This window comes from Artibeus jamaicensis, unplaced genomic scaffold (genome assembly GCF_021234435.1).
Source record: "Artibeus jamaicensis isolate MK-2021 breed Jamaican fruit bat unplaced genomic scaffold, CSHL_Jam_final contig_467, whole genome shotgun sequence".
In the NCBI taxonomy this organism is placed as follows: Eukaryota; Metazoa; Chordata; class Mammalia; order Chiroptera; family Phyllostomidae; genus Artibeus; species Artibeus jamaicensis.
This window is the reverse complement of record NW_026521845.1, coordinates 4,052,502-4,074,155: the sequence shown is the minus strand read 5'-3', so window position 1 is coordinate 4,074,155 and position 21,654 is coordinate 4,052,502. Positions and strand designations below refer to the sequence as shown.

General features: G+C 39.1%; 1 protein-coding gene and 1 long non-coding RNA gene across 2 annotated transcripts in view; one reads left to right on the top strand and one right to left on the bottom strand.

The window, feature by feature from the left end:
- The window catches only part of LOC119054641 (uncharacterized), a 29,366-nt gene extending 20,275 nt beyond the window's left edge, over positions 1-9,091 (top strand). Inside the window, exons 3-4 of the long non-coding RNA XR_008392057.1 lie at positions 6,349-6,475; positions 8,800-9,091. This is a non-coding gene — a long non-coding RNA (uncharacterized LOC119054641). The remainder of the gene's footprint in view (positions 1-6,348; positions 6,476-8,799) is intronic.
- WDR64 (WD repeat domain 64) overlaps positions 1-21,654 on the bottom strand; it is a 67,303-nt gene that overhangs the window by 4,793 nt on the left and 40,856 nt on the right. The window contains exons 17-24 of the mRNA XM_037152595.2: positions 19,551-19,652; positions 18,480-18,546; positions 17,534-17,570; positions 16,846-16,985; positions 14,257-14,362; positions 9,827-9,885; positions 6,386-6,495; positions 455-643 (exon numbers count right to left, since the gene is read on the bottom strand). Of these exons, the coding sequence (XP_037008490.2) occupies positions 455-643; positions 6,386-6,495; positions 9,827-9,885; positions 14,257-14,362; positions 16,846-16,985; positions 17,534-17,570; positions 18,480-18,546; positions 19,551-19,652 (810 nt within the window). The remainder of the gene's footprint in view (positions 1-454; positions 644-6,385; positions 6,496-9,826; positions 9,886-14,256; positions 14,363-16,845; positions 16,986-17,533; positions 17,571-18,479; positions 18,547-19,550; positions 19,653-21,654) is intronic.

Here is a 21,654-nt window from a genome sequence, read left to right as displayed (position 1 = left end):
CCTGGCCTGCAACCCAGGCATGTGCCCTGCCTGGGAATCGAACCTGTGACCTTTCGGTTTGCAGGCCGGTGCTCAGTCCACTGAGCCACACCGGTCAAGGCTGATTTCAGTAATGTTTAAGATCTTTATGTTGGCCCATAAAAAAAGCTCATTGTGCTTTAGTTTCTATAAACTTTCATTGCTCTCCCTTCTACCATGTCCTCCCGATCACTGCCTCTTTGGTCTTCTTTGTTTGGGTAAGTCTTGTTACCTCTGTGATTATCTTAAGAATTAATGTTTTTTAGCTGTACTGTTATTCTGGGTTGTAGGTTATTGTGCATCCTTCCATTGGATTGCAAAATTATTGAAAAGTTTTGAGTTTTTCACCTTTGAATTCTCCATGTCCAGCACAGTGTTACAATATCATATTAGTTCAGTTCTTGTCTGCTCTGTACAGGAAACCCAATGGTCTTACCTTTGCTGGTCAAATACCAGAGGATATATATATTTTTGTTTATTGTCTGTTAACTTGCTTTCTTCTTTTATTTCTATGGGATACTCATTAACATCACAAGGCAAAATGAAGTCGCTGGTCTGTGACAGATCAAAGGACCTTCGTTGTCCAAAATACCCACAGTAATGACCACTGAGGGCATGCCAGAGCCTGAGGAAAGGCAAAGGGGGGAGGAATGAAGTCATTGGAATTCTGTTAATAATCAGATTTTTATTTGTCCACCGGGGATTTTAAACTTGAGTCTAGGACTCTCCCTATTAACTATATCGAGCTAATCATAACACATACATTTTTTCTCAGAATTCTAATCTACAACAATTATTGGGAAATGTCCATTTGAATCTGTACTGATGTTCACTCATTAAAGTCAGAAAATAAGGAACCAATGTTCCCCCAAATAGCACTCTTCATTTAAGCTGATTGGAACTCACAATGACGGACAGTGTATTAGTTAAATTAGGACTCAGACGGGTCTATATCTCAGCTGCCTACTTTTTGTATCAGCATCAACAGAACAGATGCCCACTGATGCTTTTACCAAAGTGCTCTCAGCCTCCACCCATAATTCCTCCCATTGTGGAAACGCCACGCTGATTTTTACAAATGAAATAGGATGGCAAAAGAACTGGTTCTTCATCCATATACACTATTTTGTAGGGGACTGGTTTGTCTTGGCCTGGCAAATGTGACTCAGCTCTGTATGGAAAACCTACAGAAGTGAAGTGGTGGGCAGGAGCCAGACCTTCAAACCGAGTTTTCCCATGGGAATCAGGCCTAGAAAACACTTACAGACTGTTATGGCTTGCTCTTGCTAAAACTCCCTCACCCTGGTCTAAAACAGCAAATGCATATTGTTTATCCTCAAGGTAACTCCCAAAACCTGTGTGAGCTCTCCCAAGGACAGAGCTAAACAGCTCATTGCCACCCCCCTCTGCGTGCTATTTCTATTTCCTTGATTGTACCTAGGATGTAGACAATAATGTTCTGTGTGATAGATAATAAATCTTTCTATGATGTAAGACCCCAGGAAAACAATAAAAGCCTGTCTAGGCAAGGGTTGAGGCGCTCCCCTCTTGAGGGAGTGGCCGAGGCACCATAGGCACTCTCCCCTTGAGAGAGTAGTCGTGCCTGTTCCCTTTTTTCACACAGGGTTGTTGTCGCCTGTGCATTCATTCTCATCATCAACCACAACAGGCAGACTGCTGGACAGGGTCTGCAACACTATTTCACCGTCAGTTCACTCCATAAGGTCCCTCTCAATAGTCCACATGGTTTAAAGCAGTGATTTTCAATGGCTGTGCTGCAAGAATTTTTAAAACATGCACAGTCTGATTATTTAGTCAGGGGCACTGATCTCTTTTCCCTTGGATTGTCAAAATGAATAAGTAAATAACAGCTAAAGCAACAATAGCTGCCTGGTGTAAATAAATCAAAATTGTACCTACTTTTTGTCAGGTTGGCAAACATGTTTTTCTGGTGTGCTGCAGGATGCAGAAATTAGTTTATGTGTGCCATAGGATGAAAAAGGTTGAAACCACCACTTTAAAGTATACAGGATGTCCTTAGCAGGAGCAGGTGTGCTATGTCTAATGGAAAGGTCAAATAGCATTCGGAAGACCTTCCTTTTATGTTGAATTCAACCTCAGAGCAGCAAATGACAGGAAAAATCACTATCTGCTCTTGGCAATGACCCAAGAAAAGAATGAGCTACATGAACTAACAGGAGATCCTACCAAGTGCTAGCAGTAGCCCAGGTTCAAGCAGAAGGCACTGCAGAAGAGGTGGGGAGAGGTACCCAGTCAGGACTCCTCACATTGACTGTTCTGTGAAGGTGACATGACTGCCATACACCCCTTAAACATTCACATTCCCCAACACTGAATAAATGTCAAGGTCCTACCAGAGCCATTACCAAGGTGAAATGCACCAGCCCTTCTAACACAGGATTCAGAGAGATGAGGGACTGACTTAAGATGTCTCTAAATTTATGCCGTGTGGGCAAGGATGGAAGTAACTTTTGGTCTCCTTGTTTGGTGGCATTTGCTCTTCCATGTAGGACTCTCCCAGGGGATGGGTCCTACCACTCACTCAGCCTGACATCCTGGACCTCAGCTATGGAACCTCAGTTCCTCTTCCCCCGTGTCCCAGAGCTAGACCTTATTATGCCTTTTCCCATTATAAAATTGTAATTTTTTTGACAAACAAATCCGAAGTGTTAGAACTGCTTACTCCTTCAGAAAGTGGCAGCTCGAGTTAGCAAAAGGGCGTGGCTTGGTTCTGAAGGGGAATGTATTCTGAGGTAGCTCCTAATAGAGCTTGATTTTTACAACTATCTTGGAAGATCTTCACTTGCAGGAATCCTAAAAGTAGTCTCTCCATGTAAAAGGATAACTGGTTTGAGCAGGGGCTGCTTGTAACAACAGATGTGTGCACACATGTGATGTATATGTGTGCATGGGTGTGTATTACAATCCGCAATGAACACTTCTTTTTTTTTTTTAAAGATCTTATTTATTTATTTATTTGTAGACAGAGGGGAAGGGTGGGTGAAAGAAAGGGAGAGAAATATCAGTGCGTGGTTGCGTCTTGAGCACCCCCTACTGGGGACCAGGCCCACAGCCCAGGCATGTGCCCTGACTGGGAATTGAACTGGCAACCCTTTGGTTCACAGGCTGGCACTCAGTCTACTAGGCCACACCAGCCAGGGTCCAATGAATACTTCTGATCACAGGCAGCTGAAAATCAGCTGGACAGAATTGTAAAAAACATCTCTAATAATGTAATGTCATGTTCTTAATTTTCCCTCATTCCTACAGAGGAAGCAGCTCTATTTGCCCCCAAATAGGACCTGGCTCCACAGACTGACCTTGAACTCAACATTTCTAAAACATCTCCTTCATCCTTTCACATTCTAAACATTTTCCTCTTTCAGTGACTCCTCTCTCAATGAATGGCTAGGTGTATATGCCAGGAATCATTCTTGACATCCATTGCTTACCTTCTCTTTCAGTTAAAAGTTCACATCAAGATTTTACATTCCAGATAGTTCTCCAATCCTAAATATTTATCTCTGGTGCTGCTGCCTCTACCCTAGCTCAAACCAAGCTCCTCACCACAGATATCTAACTGGCCTCTGCTCTCCCACCTTGGCTGTGCTGAAGTCCATTCCACACACATTATTTGTTAAATTCTTTATTTTTTAACAGCATTATATAAAATTCAGGTGTACAACATTATAGTTCAATATCTGACCCACTCAGCTAATTACCTTTTTGTCTTCTTGGTAGTTTTCTTTGTTGTACAGAAGCTTTTATTTTAAATTTTATTTTTATTGAATAAATTGGGGTGACACTGGTTAATAAAATTATATAGGTTTTAGGTGTACAATTCTATAATACATCATGTGTATATTGTATTGTGTAGACTGGTGTCGTCCTATTTACTTTCCCTTGACTTCGAGTCAAGGGAAATAGTGGTAATAGTTGCAAATTCTTTCATTTATCTTAAACTCTCAAGTATACTTTGAAGCCTCTCTACCTCTTTTGATATTACCTAATTATAGTCCCATAAGAGGATAATTCATTACCATAATTTTAAGACATTTTAATATATACCAATTTGTCTCAATAAATGTCATGACATTTGTTTTGAATTCATATTTCTATATTTGTGTTTTTAGCATTTTGTGTATGTATATTTAGCATTATCTAGGCAATTAAGAATATGTAGGCTTTGTGCATCATGGTGACTATAGTTAATAATATTATATTGCATGTTTGTTTTTTAACTTCTCATTTTTTATTTATTAAATATATTTTATTCATTATGCTATTACAGTTGTCTCATTTTCCCCACTTTATTCCCATTTGCCCTGCACATCCCCTTCCACCTGCATTCCCCCACTCCTTAGTTCATGTTTATGGACTGTACATATAAGTTCTTTGGTTTCTACATTTCCCATACTATTTTTAACCTCCCCCTGTCTATTTTGTGCCTACCACTTATGCTACTTATTCCCTGTACCTTTTCTCCTATTCTGCCCTCCTCTTCCTCCATGTGATCTCCATTTCTGTGATTCTGTTCCTATTCTAGTTGTTTGCTTAGTTTGTTTTTGATTTTGTTGGGTTTTTTTAGGTTCATTTATTGATAGTTGCAAATTTGTTGTCATTTTGCTGTTCATATTTTAATGTTCTTTTTCTTAGATAAGTCCCTTTAACATTTCATATAATAAGGGCTTGGTAATGATGAACTTCCTCAACTTGACTTTATCTGTGAAGCACTTTATCTGCCTTGCTATTCTAAATGATAGCTTTGCTGAATAGAGTCATCTTGGATGTAGGTCCTTGCCTTTCATGACCTTGAATACTTCTCTCCAGCTCCTTCTTGCCTGCAAGATTTCTTTTGAGAAATCAGCTGACACTCTCATGGGAACTCCTTTGTAGGTAACTGTCACCTTTTCTCTTTCAGCTTTTAAGATTCTCTCCTTATCTTTAAACCATGGGTAATGTAATTATGGTGTGTGCTTCCTTGGGTCCAACTTCTTTGGGACTTTTTGAGCTTCTTGAACTTCCTAGAAGTAAGTCTATTTCCTTTGGAAGATCTTTTTCATTATTTTTTCAAATAAGTTTTCAATTTCTTACTCTCCCTACTCTCCTTCTGGCACCCCTATGATTGGGATGTTGGAATGTTTAAAGTTGTCTAGGAGCTTCCTAAGCCTGTTCTTATTTTTTTGAATTCTTGTTCCTTCATTCTGTTCCAGTTGAATGTTTATTTCTTCCTTCTTCTTCAAATTCTTGATTTGAGTCCTGGTTTCCTTCCCTTCACTTATACATTTTAATGTTAAATCCTTGTACATTTTCCTTTATTTCACTTTTCATAACCTTCACTTATTCCTCTATTTTGCACCCATACTCAACCATTTTTGTGAGCATCCTGATTACCAGTGTTTTGAACTGTGCATCTGATCGGTTGGCTATCTTTTTGTCATTTATTCGTATTTTTTGGAGCTTTGATCTGTTCTTTCCTTTGAGGCTTTTTTACTTTTTCTGGCAGTTCTGGTTATTTTTTGTTTTTAAATTGTTGTTATCCTTCTTTTGGTTGTGTAAAGAGGCACAGTGTGTCTACCTACATGTGTATCTTGGCCAGAAGTCCTATATTGCATATGTGAAAGTTGCTAAGAGCCTAGGTCTTCAAAGTCCTCATGACAAGGAAAAAGTTCATGGTGATAGATGTCTTCTAGACCTGATATTAACTACCATTTCACAGCATAGACAAATGTCAAATCACTATGTGTACACCTATAATTAATGTTATCTGTAAATTACACCTAATGAAGAGAAAACTGACCCTGAAGGGATGCTCTCCAGAGAACGTTATTGACCACAGTCCTAGTGTAAATCACCCTCGTTTGCTCCATTGCAGCACTGTGCTAACCCTTCTGAATCAGAAGGGTGTAGCAGCCACGGAAAAAAAAGAGTAGGCTTTGCAAAATCCATCACATCATCATCGAAACAATTAGCTCATTTCCACTTTTCTCAATATTAGTTTTCCTTTCCTATGACTTTTTAATGATGGCTGATACTGTCATTAGCTTCCCTGGGCTTGGACTTATCACTCTGAGCTATCCATCATGCTGAATCTTTTGAAGCAAGTCTGCAAAAACACTTATTGAATGCATTTAGGCTACTTTCTAACATAGATGAGCATGGCATCTCACTTCCTTGGACATGGAAAAGAATTCCAGGTCAGTGGCCATCTTCTCCAAGCTGTTTTGTGCTCCCTTTATTTCAGTCAATTAGTCAAGACTGCATTTAGGGTATGTACTTACACTGTAGCTCAATCACTTTTCCTCTCAGACTCAAAACCCTGAATGCACACTGTGGAAGTTCCTACCTTACGGAGCCATCGATGGAGGCAGTGAGCACCACTTGTCTGTCTTCTACGTAGATTACCTGAATAATTTCTAAAGAGTGAGCACGCCAGGTAAGCAGCTGCTTGAATTTCTAGATGGCAAAAATCATATATTATGGAATAAGCATATGCTGGTCAAAATTCAATCTTAATCAAAACTATTAATCATTAAAGAGCCCACCTTATGAGTGAATGTTATGGGGATAAGTGGAAGGTGATGATGCCCCCACACCAAATAGCTCTCTCTTGCTTTAAGGTACCCAAAACTCTACTTTTATTTTATAATTATTATTTTTTATCCTCACCTGAGGACATTTTTTCATTGCTTTTAGAGAGACAGGAAGGGGCAGAGAGAAACATCGATTGGTTGCCTTCCTCACATGCCCAGACCAGAGATTGTATGTGCCAGAACCAGGGATCAAACCTGCAACCTAGTTATGTGCCCTGACTGGAATCGAACCCACAATCTACTGGTTATGAGATGACACACCAACCAACTGAGCCACACAAGTCAGGGTCCCAAAGTTCTATTTTTAGATATGTGTTAATCTACATAGTTACCTGGAAGAAAAAGTACCTTATGCCTTTAGCAGTTTATTTAATTGGAGATTAGCAAGTCATTTAGCTGAAAATTACTGGATGACCAGATGAAAGAATAGAATAGTCTTAGGATAAAGGTTGTGGGGGAACCCAGAGTGGGTATAATCAGGAGCTGGCGGAAGCAAAGTTGAAAGGTGGAGACTAAAGAAGAGATTGGCAAAAAAAAGGTTTTACTAATTTCAAATTTTATCCAGATATAGCCCTGCCTATTTTGTTCTTTTTCTCCTTTTCTTAGGGAGGTCCTGGGTGATGAGTTATATGTAATAACTACATACCACAAGGAATTAACAAAAGAAATGGGCCCAGCACATTCTCTTTCAAAAACATCATGATGCTTGATTGGTACATTCCTTCAGGATAGAGCTCAAGTTGAGAGCTCCCAAATGGGCCACCAAAGATATTTCTAAAGTGTGTGAACTTGAGTGTCAACCGTGGTGCTTGTTCTGCAGTCACGTTTTCAGAAAGTATGTTCCTTCTATCATTGATGGACACAGACTAAGACCTTACTTCTTCCTGGGCCCTCTACTTAGGAGTATTTGTGTAGAATTCTGGCACTGCAGGGGTCTCCTATGAGGCTCCAGTTCATTGAAATGTTAAGAAAGGTTGGGCACAATTCCTCTGGAATTACTTGGCCTTTTGATTTAATTCCCTGTGGTTCTCCTTAGAGATCCAGGGTGACATCTATGTTCTCCTCCTCCTTATTGCCTGCAAGCTGTTTAAGAACATCTGGCCATCCAAGGGCCCCTTCCCTGCCTTGATGGGGATTTTTTAAGGCCAGTGTTTCTCTAATATAAGCCACATCTATAGTAAGAAATAGGTTTTACTTCAAGACACAGGAAATGCATACCTGTATATGCATCTGAAATGAGTTTCAGTGTCTTTCACAAAAGGATGCTTAACTTTATTATGTATGATGCACACTGACGCTGTCTATCCTATTCTATTGCATTTAATTCCACTTTATTCTTTTCTGTGTTTATGAAACTACTACTGCTTGCCACTCATTAAATTGATTTTATAACCCCCCTAGTGGATTATAGCTCATAATTGGAAAGACACTGCTCTAAGACTTACTTGTATGCATGTTTATACAACACATGTGTGGCCTTCTCTCTGTGGACGGGCTTTGACTCTTCTCTCTCTTAGACTGTCTGTGCCCCATGGAGCATCTTTGTCACAGTGCTGGTGCGGGAGAACCAGACTAACCTCTGATTTACAGACTTACGTACTAAGTTTCCATTATAGTTCTAATTTAGAACTGAGTGTGGTTTAGTGTGCGGCAGGAACTAGTCTTGGTAACAATGAGGCATCTTATAACCAGATTCTGTTGTATATTCATAAACAGGCAGCCATGTAAAAACTGGAAAATCACATTGTTCACACACAGAGAAGATTGAAATGAGGTTGAATGGGGGAAAATAATAAGTTACTAAAATAGATTCTCTCCTTTTAAATTGGTGGAAATGCTTTAAGATCAATTGCACTATCCTTCTAATTCAATATTAGCATATAACTTTGTTTCAAATATTTTGTCTGAATTTTGAAGGGTCTTGGTCCATTTGTAGGAAATCCTTTAGCAAAAATCATATTTTCCTGTTAACATGAATAACAGAATATTGATAATCATCTCAAGCACGAGAAAACAATTAAGTAATCTTCTGCCTATGCATGCTTTGGGACTATGATTGTTTTGTTAGGCTCCTAGCACACCTTGATTATAGGATATCTGTTGCTGTTAATGAATGAAATGCTGTTGCTTCGTAAGCTGAAGCTTATTCTTTTCCATTCAATACCAGTATGAGCTAAGAGTATACATGGAAAGAGCATCAGGTTAGAGGCCAAGAGCCCTGGCTCTAACCCTGATTCATTGGTAACTGCCCATGTCATCCTGAGGAAGCCACTCTCCAATTTCTTCTCTGCAAACTGAAGATAATCCCATGAAAGCTAAATACCTGAACTTCATAAAGACTACCATGGATTCTTGGAAACAACAACAAAGTCCTCCACAGATAAAATGAAATAATATTTAAAACAATAACCATTCTAAAATGCTCTGCAAGGAATACAATCCTAATCTATGTCGCCATATGTGTATACCTATAATTCAAAAATAAAACATTATTATTTAAGCTAAAGTTTAGCTTTTGGATTTGAAATATTAGCTTAAAGGAAAATAAACCTATGCAAAAACAGTGCTTCCTTGTTGTGTGTTTTAATTAGAGTTGAGTGAATTTTTATAACATATGTACATATTTGTATCTCCACATATACACAAGAAGTGCATATTTAATGGTTATAAAATAAGGTGTTGACATTTACATCATATTAACAGTAAAAATAGAATATGTATGTTTAAATTATAAGAAGGATTGAGACTAGATGTGAGAAAGTCTCTTGATAATAATAATAGCTGAACACAAGGGTAGGCTTGCAAGAAAAGGTTATCCAGTCCTTTTCTGTGAAGGTACAGAAGATACAAAATCTGACTGTGGAAGACTAGACCATCTATGCACTTTTTGAAGTTCTGGGTTTCAACATTGATTTGCACAGATATGTCAAAACGTGAAGTAGGTGTGGTGACCAGGGGCTGGGACACTCACTCACTCATCTCCCTTCTCACCAGGAGACCACTGTGGCCTATCATACAGCTTTAGCGATGGTGTATATGACTTCAGTCATGAATATGTGACATGTGTATGACATGTGACTAGAGACTAGGAGGTCTTGTCCTGTGTCTCTCTCTTTTGTTGTGATGTCTAGCACAGAGAAATGCTCAATAAATGTGTGCAGAGTCACTAATTAAACTACAATGAAAGTTCTTACCTTTTCATCATGAGGTGGATCCAGGAAGGAACCAATACTGCAAAGGATAACGTGTCCTTCTGTATAAAATGTAAACATTGTAACTTTATGTTGGGCATTCTGTTTTCTAAGTGAATACTGCCCAGACCGCCAAAATATTGTGATTCGGGCATTTATAAGGGTAATCAATGTGGAATCTGAGAAACCAGAGATGAAAGAAGAAATGTCCTGTCAACTTTTATATGTAGTGATCCTTTTTTGTCTCTGGCTAAATAACTCTGAATGAGGTTGCCTTATACACTCAAAGTCAAAGTTCTTCAAGACATCAGGGAAGATGACATGGAAATGAATACACCATGACCAAATGGAGCCCATACTGTTATAGAGATAATCGTCCTACAACTGACATGATAGTTATGACAACTAGACTTTAAAAAGCAACAATGACTACACCTAGGCATATCATATTCCAACTGCAAAGTCAAAGATAAAGTCTTGGAAGAAGCTGCTGGGGGGGAACGTTACTTAAATAAAAGCAAAGATAAGAATTACGTCTGACATATTCTAAGAAACCGTGCATGCAAGAAGAGAATGGAGTGAAATATTTAAAGTGTTGGGCAAAAAATAGCCACACCAACCTAGAATTCTGTATCTATAGAAATTACCCTTCAAAAGTGAAGGAGAAATAAAGACTCTATTAAATTGTAATCAAGATAATTAGTTGCAAGAACACCTACCTTGCAAATAATATTTTTCAAAGTTCTTGAGAAAGAAAATGCCAGATGAGAAAGCCAGATTTACATAAATGAAGAACATAAGAGAAGAAATGAGTAAAGACAAAACAAAAATAAATAATAGTTTATTTAAATTAATAACAGCTATAAGGTTTTTGATTATTATGATTTATGAATACCTGAAATGAATCAAAGTAGTGATATATGGGATGGGAAGGAGAAATTAGGAATACTTTTTTATTACAAGGTATTTAACTACCTGTAAAGTGGTACAGTGTTTTTTGAAAGTAGACATGAATCTGATGTATGTATTCATAGCAAACACTGGGGAAGCCATTAATTTTCTTTTTTAAAAATGTATAATTAATATGCTAAGGATAGAGAGAAAATAGAATCACATCAAATACTCACTTAAAACCACAAAAGGCAGAAAATGGGTGAAAGACAAAAATAGAAACAAAAAAAACCCTGGTCAACAAATAGAAAATAGGAAGAAATATGGTAGATATTGATTCAGTTATGTCAATAATCTCTTTAGAGTACAGATAAACCAATTAAAAGACAGAGACTGTTAGAAAAAATTAAAAAGCAGTACTTAACTGTATGTTGTCTATAAGAAATCCATTTTAAATATAAAGAAATATATGGACTAAAAGTAAAGTAATAAAGATTTACATGCTAACACTAATCAAAAGAAGGCGGGAGTAGGTATATTAATTTCAAACAGAAGATTTCAGAGCAAGGAAAATGATCAGGGATAAAGAGGGGCCTTACTGATGTTACAGAGGTCAGTTCTCTAAGAAGACATAACAATCCTCAATATATATGTGCCTAAAATCAGACCATCAGAATGCCTGAGGTAAAAACTGAAAGACTGTAAGTAGAAATAGATGAATCTACTTTTATAGTTGGAGAGTTCAATCCCCTCCATCAGAAATGGACAGATCTGGCAGGAAGAAAATCAGCAAGGACAGAAAATTCAACAACTCCATCAATTAACTGGATATAATTGACATCTATAGACTACTTCATCCAACTAGAGGAGAAAACACATGTTTTCAAGCTTTCTGAAACATTCACCAAGATAGGTCACATTCTGGGTCGTAAGTCAACCAGTAACAAATTTCAAAGAATAGAAATCAAAATGTATGCCCTCGATGTATAAAATTAATAATAGGTTGAAGAAGAAATCTCAACAGAAATTTTAAATATTTTGAACTAAGTGAAAATGAAAATACAATTTTTGTGAAGCAGTGAAGACAGTGCCTACAGAAAAAATTATAGCATTGGATATATATTAAAGAAGAAAGATCTTAAACAAATCATCTAAGCTTGTACTTTGGAAAACTAGAAAAGGAAGACCAAATTAAATTTAAAGTAAGCAAAAGAAAAGAAATAATGAAATCAGAGTAGAAATCAATGAACCAAAAGTAGGAAATTGATAGATAAAATCAATGAACCAAAAGTTGGTTCTTTGAAAAAATCCATCTTGTATTTTTTTTAAAAAGACATAACATAGCAGGTAAAGTTGGTATAAAAAAGTGGAAGCTGTTTTTACAAAGAAACAACATTTTCCTGATCTCAGATTTCTTGACTATTCTGCTACAACCAGAAATTGTGTTATATAAACTACAGAGACTGACAGATAAATAAATGTAAGATGTCAAGAATAAGAATATCAGAAAAGGATTGGTGGTGGGCAATAAAACCAGATAAAATCAAAGTAAATTTAAATTAATGCTGTAAATCTACTGATACTATTGAATGCAAATACAAACAATTATTTTCTGTAATTTCCAGAAGACTTAAATAATTGTTGGTACAAAATGGTTTGTTGTGACTTTCATAAAAAAACTTTTGAAATGAAAAAAAACTTCCTAAAAGAGAAGATATAAAATTTAAATATTAATGTAATAGCCCTGTCTGAATATAAACCTCCAGATTACATTGTAGTAGACTGCTCTGCCTAATTTTAGAAATTGTATCTCGACCCCTTGTGGCTAAGGGCAAGAGACGACCTTTGGAATGCCAGCCACAGGAGACAAAGCCTGTCTCTGGTAGCAAATGCTGCCTCAGTTCCTCTCCCTGCCCCCAAAGCTTGGTTGGAAGTCGATGACGGGTAAGACCCCTCACAACGAGGGGCAACCTAAGCCAGACTCAATCACATGGGAGGCCTTCATGGAAGGACTGGGGTGGGGGGCTCTGCAACAAAGATTAATGGATTCTTGCCCCCCAGCTCTGACAAAGCCCGAGTCCCCGTGTTCTCTCGGAGAAGTGTTTCCTGGCTCTAATCCCCTTAAGCCTGAATACCTGTTGGGGAGAGGTGCAGCTCCTTGCCTTGCTAGAGCATGTCCTGGGGGAAAATCTGGCACCACAAAGACTTGCTGATAAACCTGTGAAATCTGCTCTGCTAAGAGTGCTTTCATTCATATGTTAAGGGTTTAAGCAGGAAACCCTAAAACTCTGTTCCTGACAGACTCTGACTCAGACTAAGCCCTCAGATTTCTTTTCTAAATGTTATCTACTGTTTGATCCCTGCTGTTCTGTATTCCTGTGTCCTACAACCCAATAAAAGGCTATGGAGAAAGGTGTTTGGGGCCTTTTTCTCCTCGGAGAAACTGGCTGCTGCTGGCCTCTTTCTCTCCAGAGAAACTGGCCACAGCCCATTCCTCCTCTTCCCCAAACAGATCTCATCTTGTCTCGGCCATATTTATTCATTCATCCGTGTCTGTGGCACGGGGGGACTCTCGAGAGAGAAGTCGCCCTCACATTACATTAGCAAATAGGTTGGGGGCATGCATAAAAAAGAGAAAGGCAAAGTGGACTAAGCTTTCCATTTAATTGTACAGATGCTATTTCCATCTAAATTCTAAAAAATCTGTTATTTTTAAGGAAAAATTTAAAGGTAAACACTAGTAAAATTAAAAACTATTTTTGGATTCATGTACATTCACTGGCACATAATCTATTAATGCATGGGAGAGAAGAAATGAGGGAAATTTACAATTAATTCAAATAACAGAAGAAAGGAAATAGAAAGGAAGCATCAAAAAAAGAATAGTATACATGAAAGTACTAAGACCAATTATATCAGTTATAACGCTAAGTATAAAATAAAGTCCTCCTTTGAAAACAGTGATTTCTTTCCTCTCTGTTCATGCCACTACTCCCTTCAACAATGAAGAATAACACAATACAACCCTTTCAAGATTAAGAATGAAAACTTCACATTCTTCTCAATATGTAAGGTAAGGGTAGTTGTATATCCAACTTAAAGATGGAAGAAAGAGAATGTCTTGCTGTAAGGAGAGAGCTAAGAAGAAAATAGGTTCTTTTCGTAGGCGCAGAGGGTGGTCTGGAGAAAAAGCAATGAATATTAACTAAGACTTGGGGAATTAAAACATAAGCATGTGAAAAGATATGCATCAGCATTAAAACAAAATAAATATACAGAGTTAAATATTAGTAACTGTAATAAATATTACCAAGTTGAATCTAGAAAATAGAAAATAAAATAAAGGAAGATAGGTTTACTTTTCACATCATTCATTGTTCTATTTGCTCAGCAAGCTATCGACAGCCCTCTCAACACTCTCTCATGTTTGAATAACCCTCTTATTCTTTCGTATCAACATACATCACCCATTTTCCTATATTCCTTGTTATATCTTGTAGGTTAAGACACCCCTGGCCAACTACATGAGAGTAATGACTTACCAACGTTGCTAGTCAGTAGAACCCTGGTGCAGGAATCGGTGCACAGTGATGTCAGAGAAATGGCAGTGTGTCTGGTCAGAGGTAGCACGTCTTTCAGCAGTCTTCCCTGCACAAAGTAGATTAACAATTCTGTAACAGACATACAAGCCATTGCAGTTGACTTCCTCTGTCTAACAAGTCATGTCGACTACTGAAGCATGATTCTATTTGTAATGAAGTCATTTGAAACTATTCATAGGGACTCACTTTTCTGAAATTAAATATTCACAAAGGTATAGACACCTATTAATGATAAGCATCTACAATCTATTATAGGTCATTTCTACATTTGGGGGTTGTTTCTTGTATTTCTCCTGACCCTTTCATAAAACTCCTCTGACCAGTTATATATTCATTTAAACATTCTTTTCAGGTTTGAGTGTATCTCACTTGTGTTAAACAGGAATATTGTATTTACTTTTTTAGAAATACCTAGTTTTGAATGTTGGCACAAGATTACAGCCTATAAGAGAGTTGACACATGCCAACATCAGGAAGAACTTCCACATTCACTGCCTGGCCTAGAGAATAAACATCCAAACTTGAGAAGACAGAATTTGAATCTGCCACTCATTTCTGAGATTTGCTTGGATATAATCATTTTTCCTCCTAATTCTCTCACTCACTTATTTCTCTATCAGAAAAAAAAAAAAAACCAACATTGCTCCAATACTAGGATGACCTCAGGCACAGTTACTGGTACACTAGTTTGTACTTTCACACCAAAAGTTTCTCCTAATAAGCTGGGATCCATGGCCTCAGAGTCTTTACCCAGCAGGGCGAGACCGCCCTGTGTGGTTGGATTCTGCTATGTGCCACACACAACGGTAGCTGTTTTTTGATGCTTCCCTCTCAAGAGGAGCCTTATAAGTGGTACCCTCTCTCTTGTCTCTCTAATTTCCCTGTCGCTGTGACCCACCTGCTCAGCATCCTCCCTTCCATCAGCTCCTGTTGGCTAGCTCAAACTCCGCCTACCTTCCACCCCTGGCCATTTGTTACAAAAGCTTCTAGTACATGGAAGTTATATTTTCTACTGTGAAATGTCTAAGTGCCGCGGTCCGGCCGCAGCGGGTCAAGGGGTCCCACAGGTGAGGGTAGGCGTCGGCGCTGGGTAACAGACAACACGCCTCAAAGGACAGTGAAGCTCTGTTCCGTTTATTGCAAGTACAAGCAGGTTTTTATATTTTCATTTTAGGTAGTGATTAATATTTGCAGTATAACATGATCATTTAAGCAGAAAAATTTAATACAAAGGTAATCAGTAAAAGTACAAAAGTTCCTATAGATTTAGTTAAAGATTATTTTAACTAGGAGAGCCATTAATCAGACAATTAGAAATATCTTATTGTATATTAAAGTTTCTCAGAATTTGGTATAGGGCATAAGGATACGCTAAATTGAGTAGAGAAAATAGGAGATTTATTATAAGGCCCTTGTGATGTCTAACTTAGCTATCTACCTTTTTTTTTGCTTAAAATGTTTTTCTGTGCACTATAAATTCTGACTCCCTAGTGACTGTTTAGTTTGTAATAACTAATTAGCTTTTGTTATTTCTTTGCCTGTCTAGTTGATATATATTCTTATTCAAGGTAAAGGAGGGGCTATTCCTATGTTGCAGGGGGCTTTTAAGGGTACTTCTTTTAAGTTTCTCTAGGAGTTCTTTTATAGACATGTTTTGTACTTTGATACCCTCTAAGAAAGTAGTGAGATCATCTCCTGATTTCCTAGAGTATTCTATCTTATCTTGGGTGTTTTTCTAATGATCTGTTATTGATTAAGCTTGAATTCTCAGATTGTTCTGGTTGTTTCTTTGTACCTATATTCCCTGACGTTCTAGTATGATATTATTATTCTGTTCATTGAGCCAGGAAAGGTCCAGGCACACTATCTGAATCACTGCCAGGGTATTCATAATGATTAAAGCAAAAAGGGTCATGATCTCCAAAGCAAGCACAATCACAATAGGTATTGCAAGGCCTTCTATGCCACGTCCACCAGGTTGGAAACTGCTTCCTTGAAGTCTTACACCCCCTCTCAGGACCTTGTCACGGAGAGAGGGATCCAACAGTGGACGCGGCAGTGGACGTGGCATCTAAGGATACCAAATACAGTGTAATAACTGCTAATAGTTTGTAAACTATTGGATAACTAATAGTTTGTAAATTTATGGATACTCAACATTTCAGTATTCTTCTTTTACAATAATATAGCATTGAAATTAAATACGCAATAAAATATTCAGCAGTGTGTACTCCTAGCTCAATCTAAAGAAAAGAAAGATGCAAAATAGTTAACTTTGCAGGGTTGGCAATTTGATCTCCTGAGTTACAAAACTGGCCTGTTTTAAAGTCTGAGTGGCATTTTCAGTGAGCAATCTGCAGAAGCAGCAGTTTGGCTGGAAGGTTAAAAAACCCTAAAATTGGATGCTATACAGAACCACAGAAGGCTAACGTTCACTTAGTGTTTACCTCCTTTCTAACCTTCACTTAGCGTTTACCTCCTTTTCTTCTCCACCCTCTGCTCTTCCAGGTAAATGACAGGCCTCCTCACCTCCATAGTCCACAAGCGCAGGTTCCCATCCTGGTGAGCGGTGACCAGAAGTGGCGGCTTAGACTCAGTGACACAGGCGCCCCCAGGATGTCTTTTGTCCCCTGGCTTTTGCTCTCCCACAGTGACATCTGTTTGCTCACCTGTTGGAAAATTACTGAGCTACCATGGTGTTTGCAGTACTCGGAATTTCAAATTCTATAGACTGCGAAAGAGGAGGCAGGTAGGAAATACCAAAAAAGACACATTCTTTCCCTAGAATTTTTTTCTTTTTTCACCCCAGAGAGTTTCAGTCAGGGCAGAGGACAGCAGAAGCATTAACAAGTGGAATCTTGTCCCACCAGAAAAACCCAAAGAGCTAATTTTGGGTCCTATCAAAAGCCTCTTTATAATACATAACAACTGAAACTACATAAACATTCAGTTTAAGTCTTACGTAACTAGTGTAAGATTTAGGAAAATGGTGGGAGGTTAAGAGGCCCAGTAATATTTTGGATTTCTAAAATCTAGAATTAGTATTTAAAAAGGTATCATCATAATGAAAATGCTACCTCCTAGGAACTGAACCCTAAAGCTCCTCAACATTTACTCGCGGGAAGAGTATATATTCATTAAGCGTATTCTATCACCTGAACTCCCTATTGCCAAGGAATCATCTTGTTATAAGAAAGACAGGAGATTTTATACCAACCTTTAGACTCACTGTCATGTATGCTCTGCTTGCTCCCCTGAATCATGGGAGAGAAAGGAGATATTTCTATAACATCGTAAGCGAATGAAATACTAGATCAGCAGATTCTTCAGATACTTCATACATATCTAAGCATACATATCTAAGCATTTTGGAGTAATTCTTTGAAATCTGCATTGCAGAGATTTCCCTGTGCATAAACTGGGCATCTATAAGACAACATTTTCCTAGTGGCTTAGATACAGCATTATAAGACTAATTAAAGGCCTGATGCCTGCCATGTTCTTAGGGCAAATTATTTCAAATTCTGTGAACAACCATGCAAGTTAGCCTTATTATGTATGATGAGGAAATAGAAACTCTGAGCTGAAGTACTTTCTATAAAGCTGATCGGATAAATGAAACATTTGGATTCAAGTTCAAGCCTGACCTTTACATCCTTGTAAGTTTATTCTTCCCACCATGTTAGCAGTTTTAAAACCATGTTTGCCATGAAAACTTCCCCTCAGACAAAATCCTAACTAGAAGCATAATGTGTAAAAATATGTAAAGATGCAACTGAAGACCCAGTTTGAAAACCCCACATTACATACATTGTGTAGTCTCTTCCCCTGCATAGAATGTGTGTAATATTTTTGAGCAAAAGGATTATTGTACAGTTACTTTACAAACGTAATAGTAGAATTTGTAATTTATTTTATCCATGATTAGGTATCAATTCTTTGCAGATAGGAAAGCCTTCAGAAGCAGAAACAAAAAAAGTGAAAATAGTTTAGGCATTTCTTTCTAAGAAAACCAAACTGAAGTTTTACGTACACACTTATCCACGGAGGACTCTTCATCTTTACCTTCCCTCAAAGGAAGGGCTCCAATGCAACAAATTGCTGTTTGGGACCAACCACATGGGGTGTAACAGGAAGACATACTCTCCCTGTCGCTTGCTCACCTTGCTGCTCTGCCCCTTACTGGAACCACGCTGGGACGAAGAGCACAGGGAATCCTGACTCAGTCGCCTACAAGAAGAGGGAGGAAGCCCAATAAGAAGAGGCTAAGATAGTCTATCGTACTCAAAGGGTGATTTGCCCCGTATTCATTTCAATGGATTCCTTCTTTTATCCTCTGTAGACGCTGAACCACTCACTTACTTACAAACAAAGCACACCCTGTATCTTGTGTAACGAGTGCTCATCTGTCTGGTGTTAGTGGCAATGGTTGGGGAGCCTCAGGAGCTAAGGTTCACTGCTGCCTGGTCTAGGAACTAAAAGTGGGTCCTGTCTGGTGCCTGAGGCTAGATGTGGTCCCAGAGGCTCTGACACCAGCATGGTGGGAGTGAGCTGGTGGCATTGGTGGGGGTTCTGAGCACCCTGGCAACTTCTGCCCTGCAGTGTCCAGTTCTGGCCTTGCACAGACTGCACCATGCTCTGCCGGGATGGGCTAAGATGTGCATTGGGGTTCTGGTGCAAGCAGATCCAGAACAAATCCTCAAAATATTCTCAGAATAAGGAAATTTCCAGCCAAGGGGTAGAAAAGGTGTTATATTCTAACTCATGACTGGGTGACCAAAACTAACATAGAGGTGTGTTTATCATGGCCTATTGACAGAAAATCAGAGCTCTTGTGCAAATGTGAAGAGAAAAAAAATACTTTTTTTAGATATATAAATAATGGCCTGCTCTCTCAGACATGGGTGAAGAGTGCTCAGTTTTAGGGGACGTCCAACAAAACCTGCTGCCATATGATTTGTCCGTTGGCCTTGCAAGTTGCATCTGCTTCATGTCTGTGCTCAGAGTTGGATGTTGGCTGTGAGGGTGGCCAAGGGAGCATGTCCCTCTTTGCTACTACTGGGAAGGGGGCCGTGGGACAGACAGAGTGCAGGGAATCGCATCTCCACACGGCAAGCTAGACCCTTGGGGACCACCCACCCCAAGAGGCAGTGCCCGCAAAGAAGGCTAAAACAAAATAGGGTACTCAATCTGTCTCCCCTTAATTGTATCTCTTGGTCGGGAGGCACAGTTACCTTGCACATTCAGGGGTCCGGAAAAGGAACAGTATGTCATTAATTCGAAGGCTTTTGGGATCCAAGTCAGGATTTTCTGTGAGGCACTCTTCAGGTCTGTATCTGGAAAAAGCACACATGTACATGATAGATACTTACAAATCAAGTAATGGACATTACTTGTATTGCATATCCTAGGCAGAGCTAATGAAATCCTAAAATGCCAGTGTCATTGAACATGTAGGGAAATCCTAGAGGTGGAGAGTGTGAACATATCTGTCTTAATAAGGCTGTGTATAACGACATGACCGTTTAGTATTTAAATCTCTTTTAACTCAGACATCTAGTCCAGTCTTCCTAGTTATACAGGTAAGAGAGAGGACTTATATAAACTTCCAGAAGTTTCATACAGTTTAAAGAATAGAATTGTACTCTTGGAATAAGTAGAGTGACAAATTTGGATCAAGTATGCTTACTGCCATCAAGAAACTTAGAGTTGAGGGGGCCAGGCAAGCAGGTAATTCAGTGATTATACTATCCATGTTACTTGAGTCTCCCACTGACCCGGATTCCAAAGCACCGGACACCTTCCTAGGCAGTTTCCTGGGAGGAAAGAGATAATCCCTAATCCGCCTGCACTGGTACTTCATGCTGAGAGCTCTTAAAGCCACACTTAATATTTCTTACAGCAAACAGAACTTGTAGCAAGGAGTTCCTTTTCCTTGAGTGGAAGTTGCCTCTGCTAATTAGACCTGATGAATGATGAAGGAACCTCTTGGGGGAGAACCAAAGAGGAGCTTATGGGCCCTGGCTGATGTGGCTCAGTGGACTGAGCACTGGCCTGTGAACCAAAGAGTCACCAGTTCAATTCCCAGTCAGAGCACCTGCATGGATTGCAGACCAGGTCCCCAGTAGGGAGTGTGTGAGAGGCAACCACACATTGATGTTTTTCTTCCTTTCTTTCTCCCTCCCTTCTGAGGAGCTTGTGGGCTTAATGACTTGTTGAGCTCAAACTTTGCATATTTTTGTGCTCCACAGATTAGCTGAATGGTGAAATGGACTATTAATTGGCAAAAAAAACCCCACAATTTCTAGTTTTGTCCCCAAAGCTTTGACCAGGAAGAAGTATTTCTCCTGAGTGATGAAGGGATCTTAGGCAAAATTTGGGGTAGATGGTCTCCACCATGAATATTGACACCCTCCTTCATGTTTAAGCCTTTTAAGTTGGGCCTAAATTACATTAGTCATTTCTGTGCTAACTTGTGTGTTTTGCAAAATACTCCAATGACTCCAAATGAATGGTTTTACACAATCATCTTTTTCTCAGAAGGGAACACTATGTGTGACCCTCTATAGCCAGTTATCTTCTCTGACCAGATATTGACTTTGCACTCACCCCTGGGAAAAATGCCCAGCACTCCATCCAGGGGGATCTCCACCTTTAAATTGGACATGCCCTCAGGGTAGCTCCCCCTCTTTAGGCTGTGGCATCAGTACTGCAGTCTCCGCCTTGTCCATCCATCTGATCTCCGTTGGTGGTGAGTCATACACAGCCAACACTCACAGTGTGAGAATGGCATTAACAAAAGGGTGAGACACTGTGCAGCACATATTTGAGTGACAAGCACAAAGTCTGTGAGAAAACCCTAGGTGTGAGGGCAGACAGGCAGGAACAGAAGGAGGGCCAGAATCCCAGGGGCAGGGGCCAAGAGAACATGGGCTGTGGTACAGACAAAGGGTCTGCAGAAGCAACTACTTCAACTAAAAGGTTCCAAGGAGAGTAAATCCAGGGTCTAAATAAGGAAGATGCATGTCCTGTCAAAAGCTGGTGAAAAGTGCAGACTCAGCCTTAGATTGGAAAGGAACATGGAGACCAGGTAGACCAGTAGTATAACACACTATAAACAGAGCAGAGATTTCCTTTGCATTTTCTTTTTTTCCTTATCCTCTCCCACTCTTCCCTCCTCCTTTACACCCCTTCCCTTCCTCCAATTGCTTAGATATACTTGGTTTTATTATTATTCATTCCTCAAGGTTCTCGCCCACCTTGTACCTCAAAGTACAATATTACAAACTCCTTTGATGTAGGGTGTTCACACATGGCACTTGCTTTCTAGCCCAATTG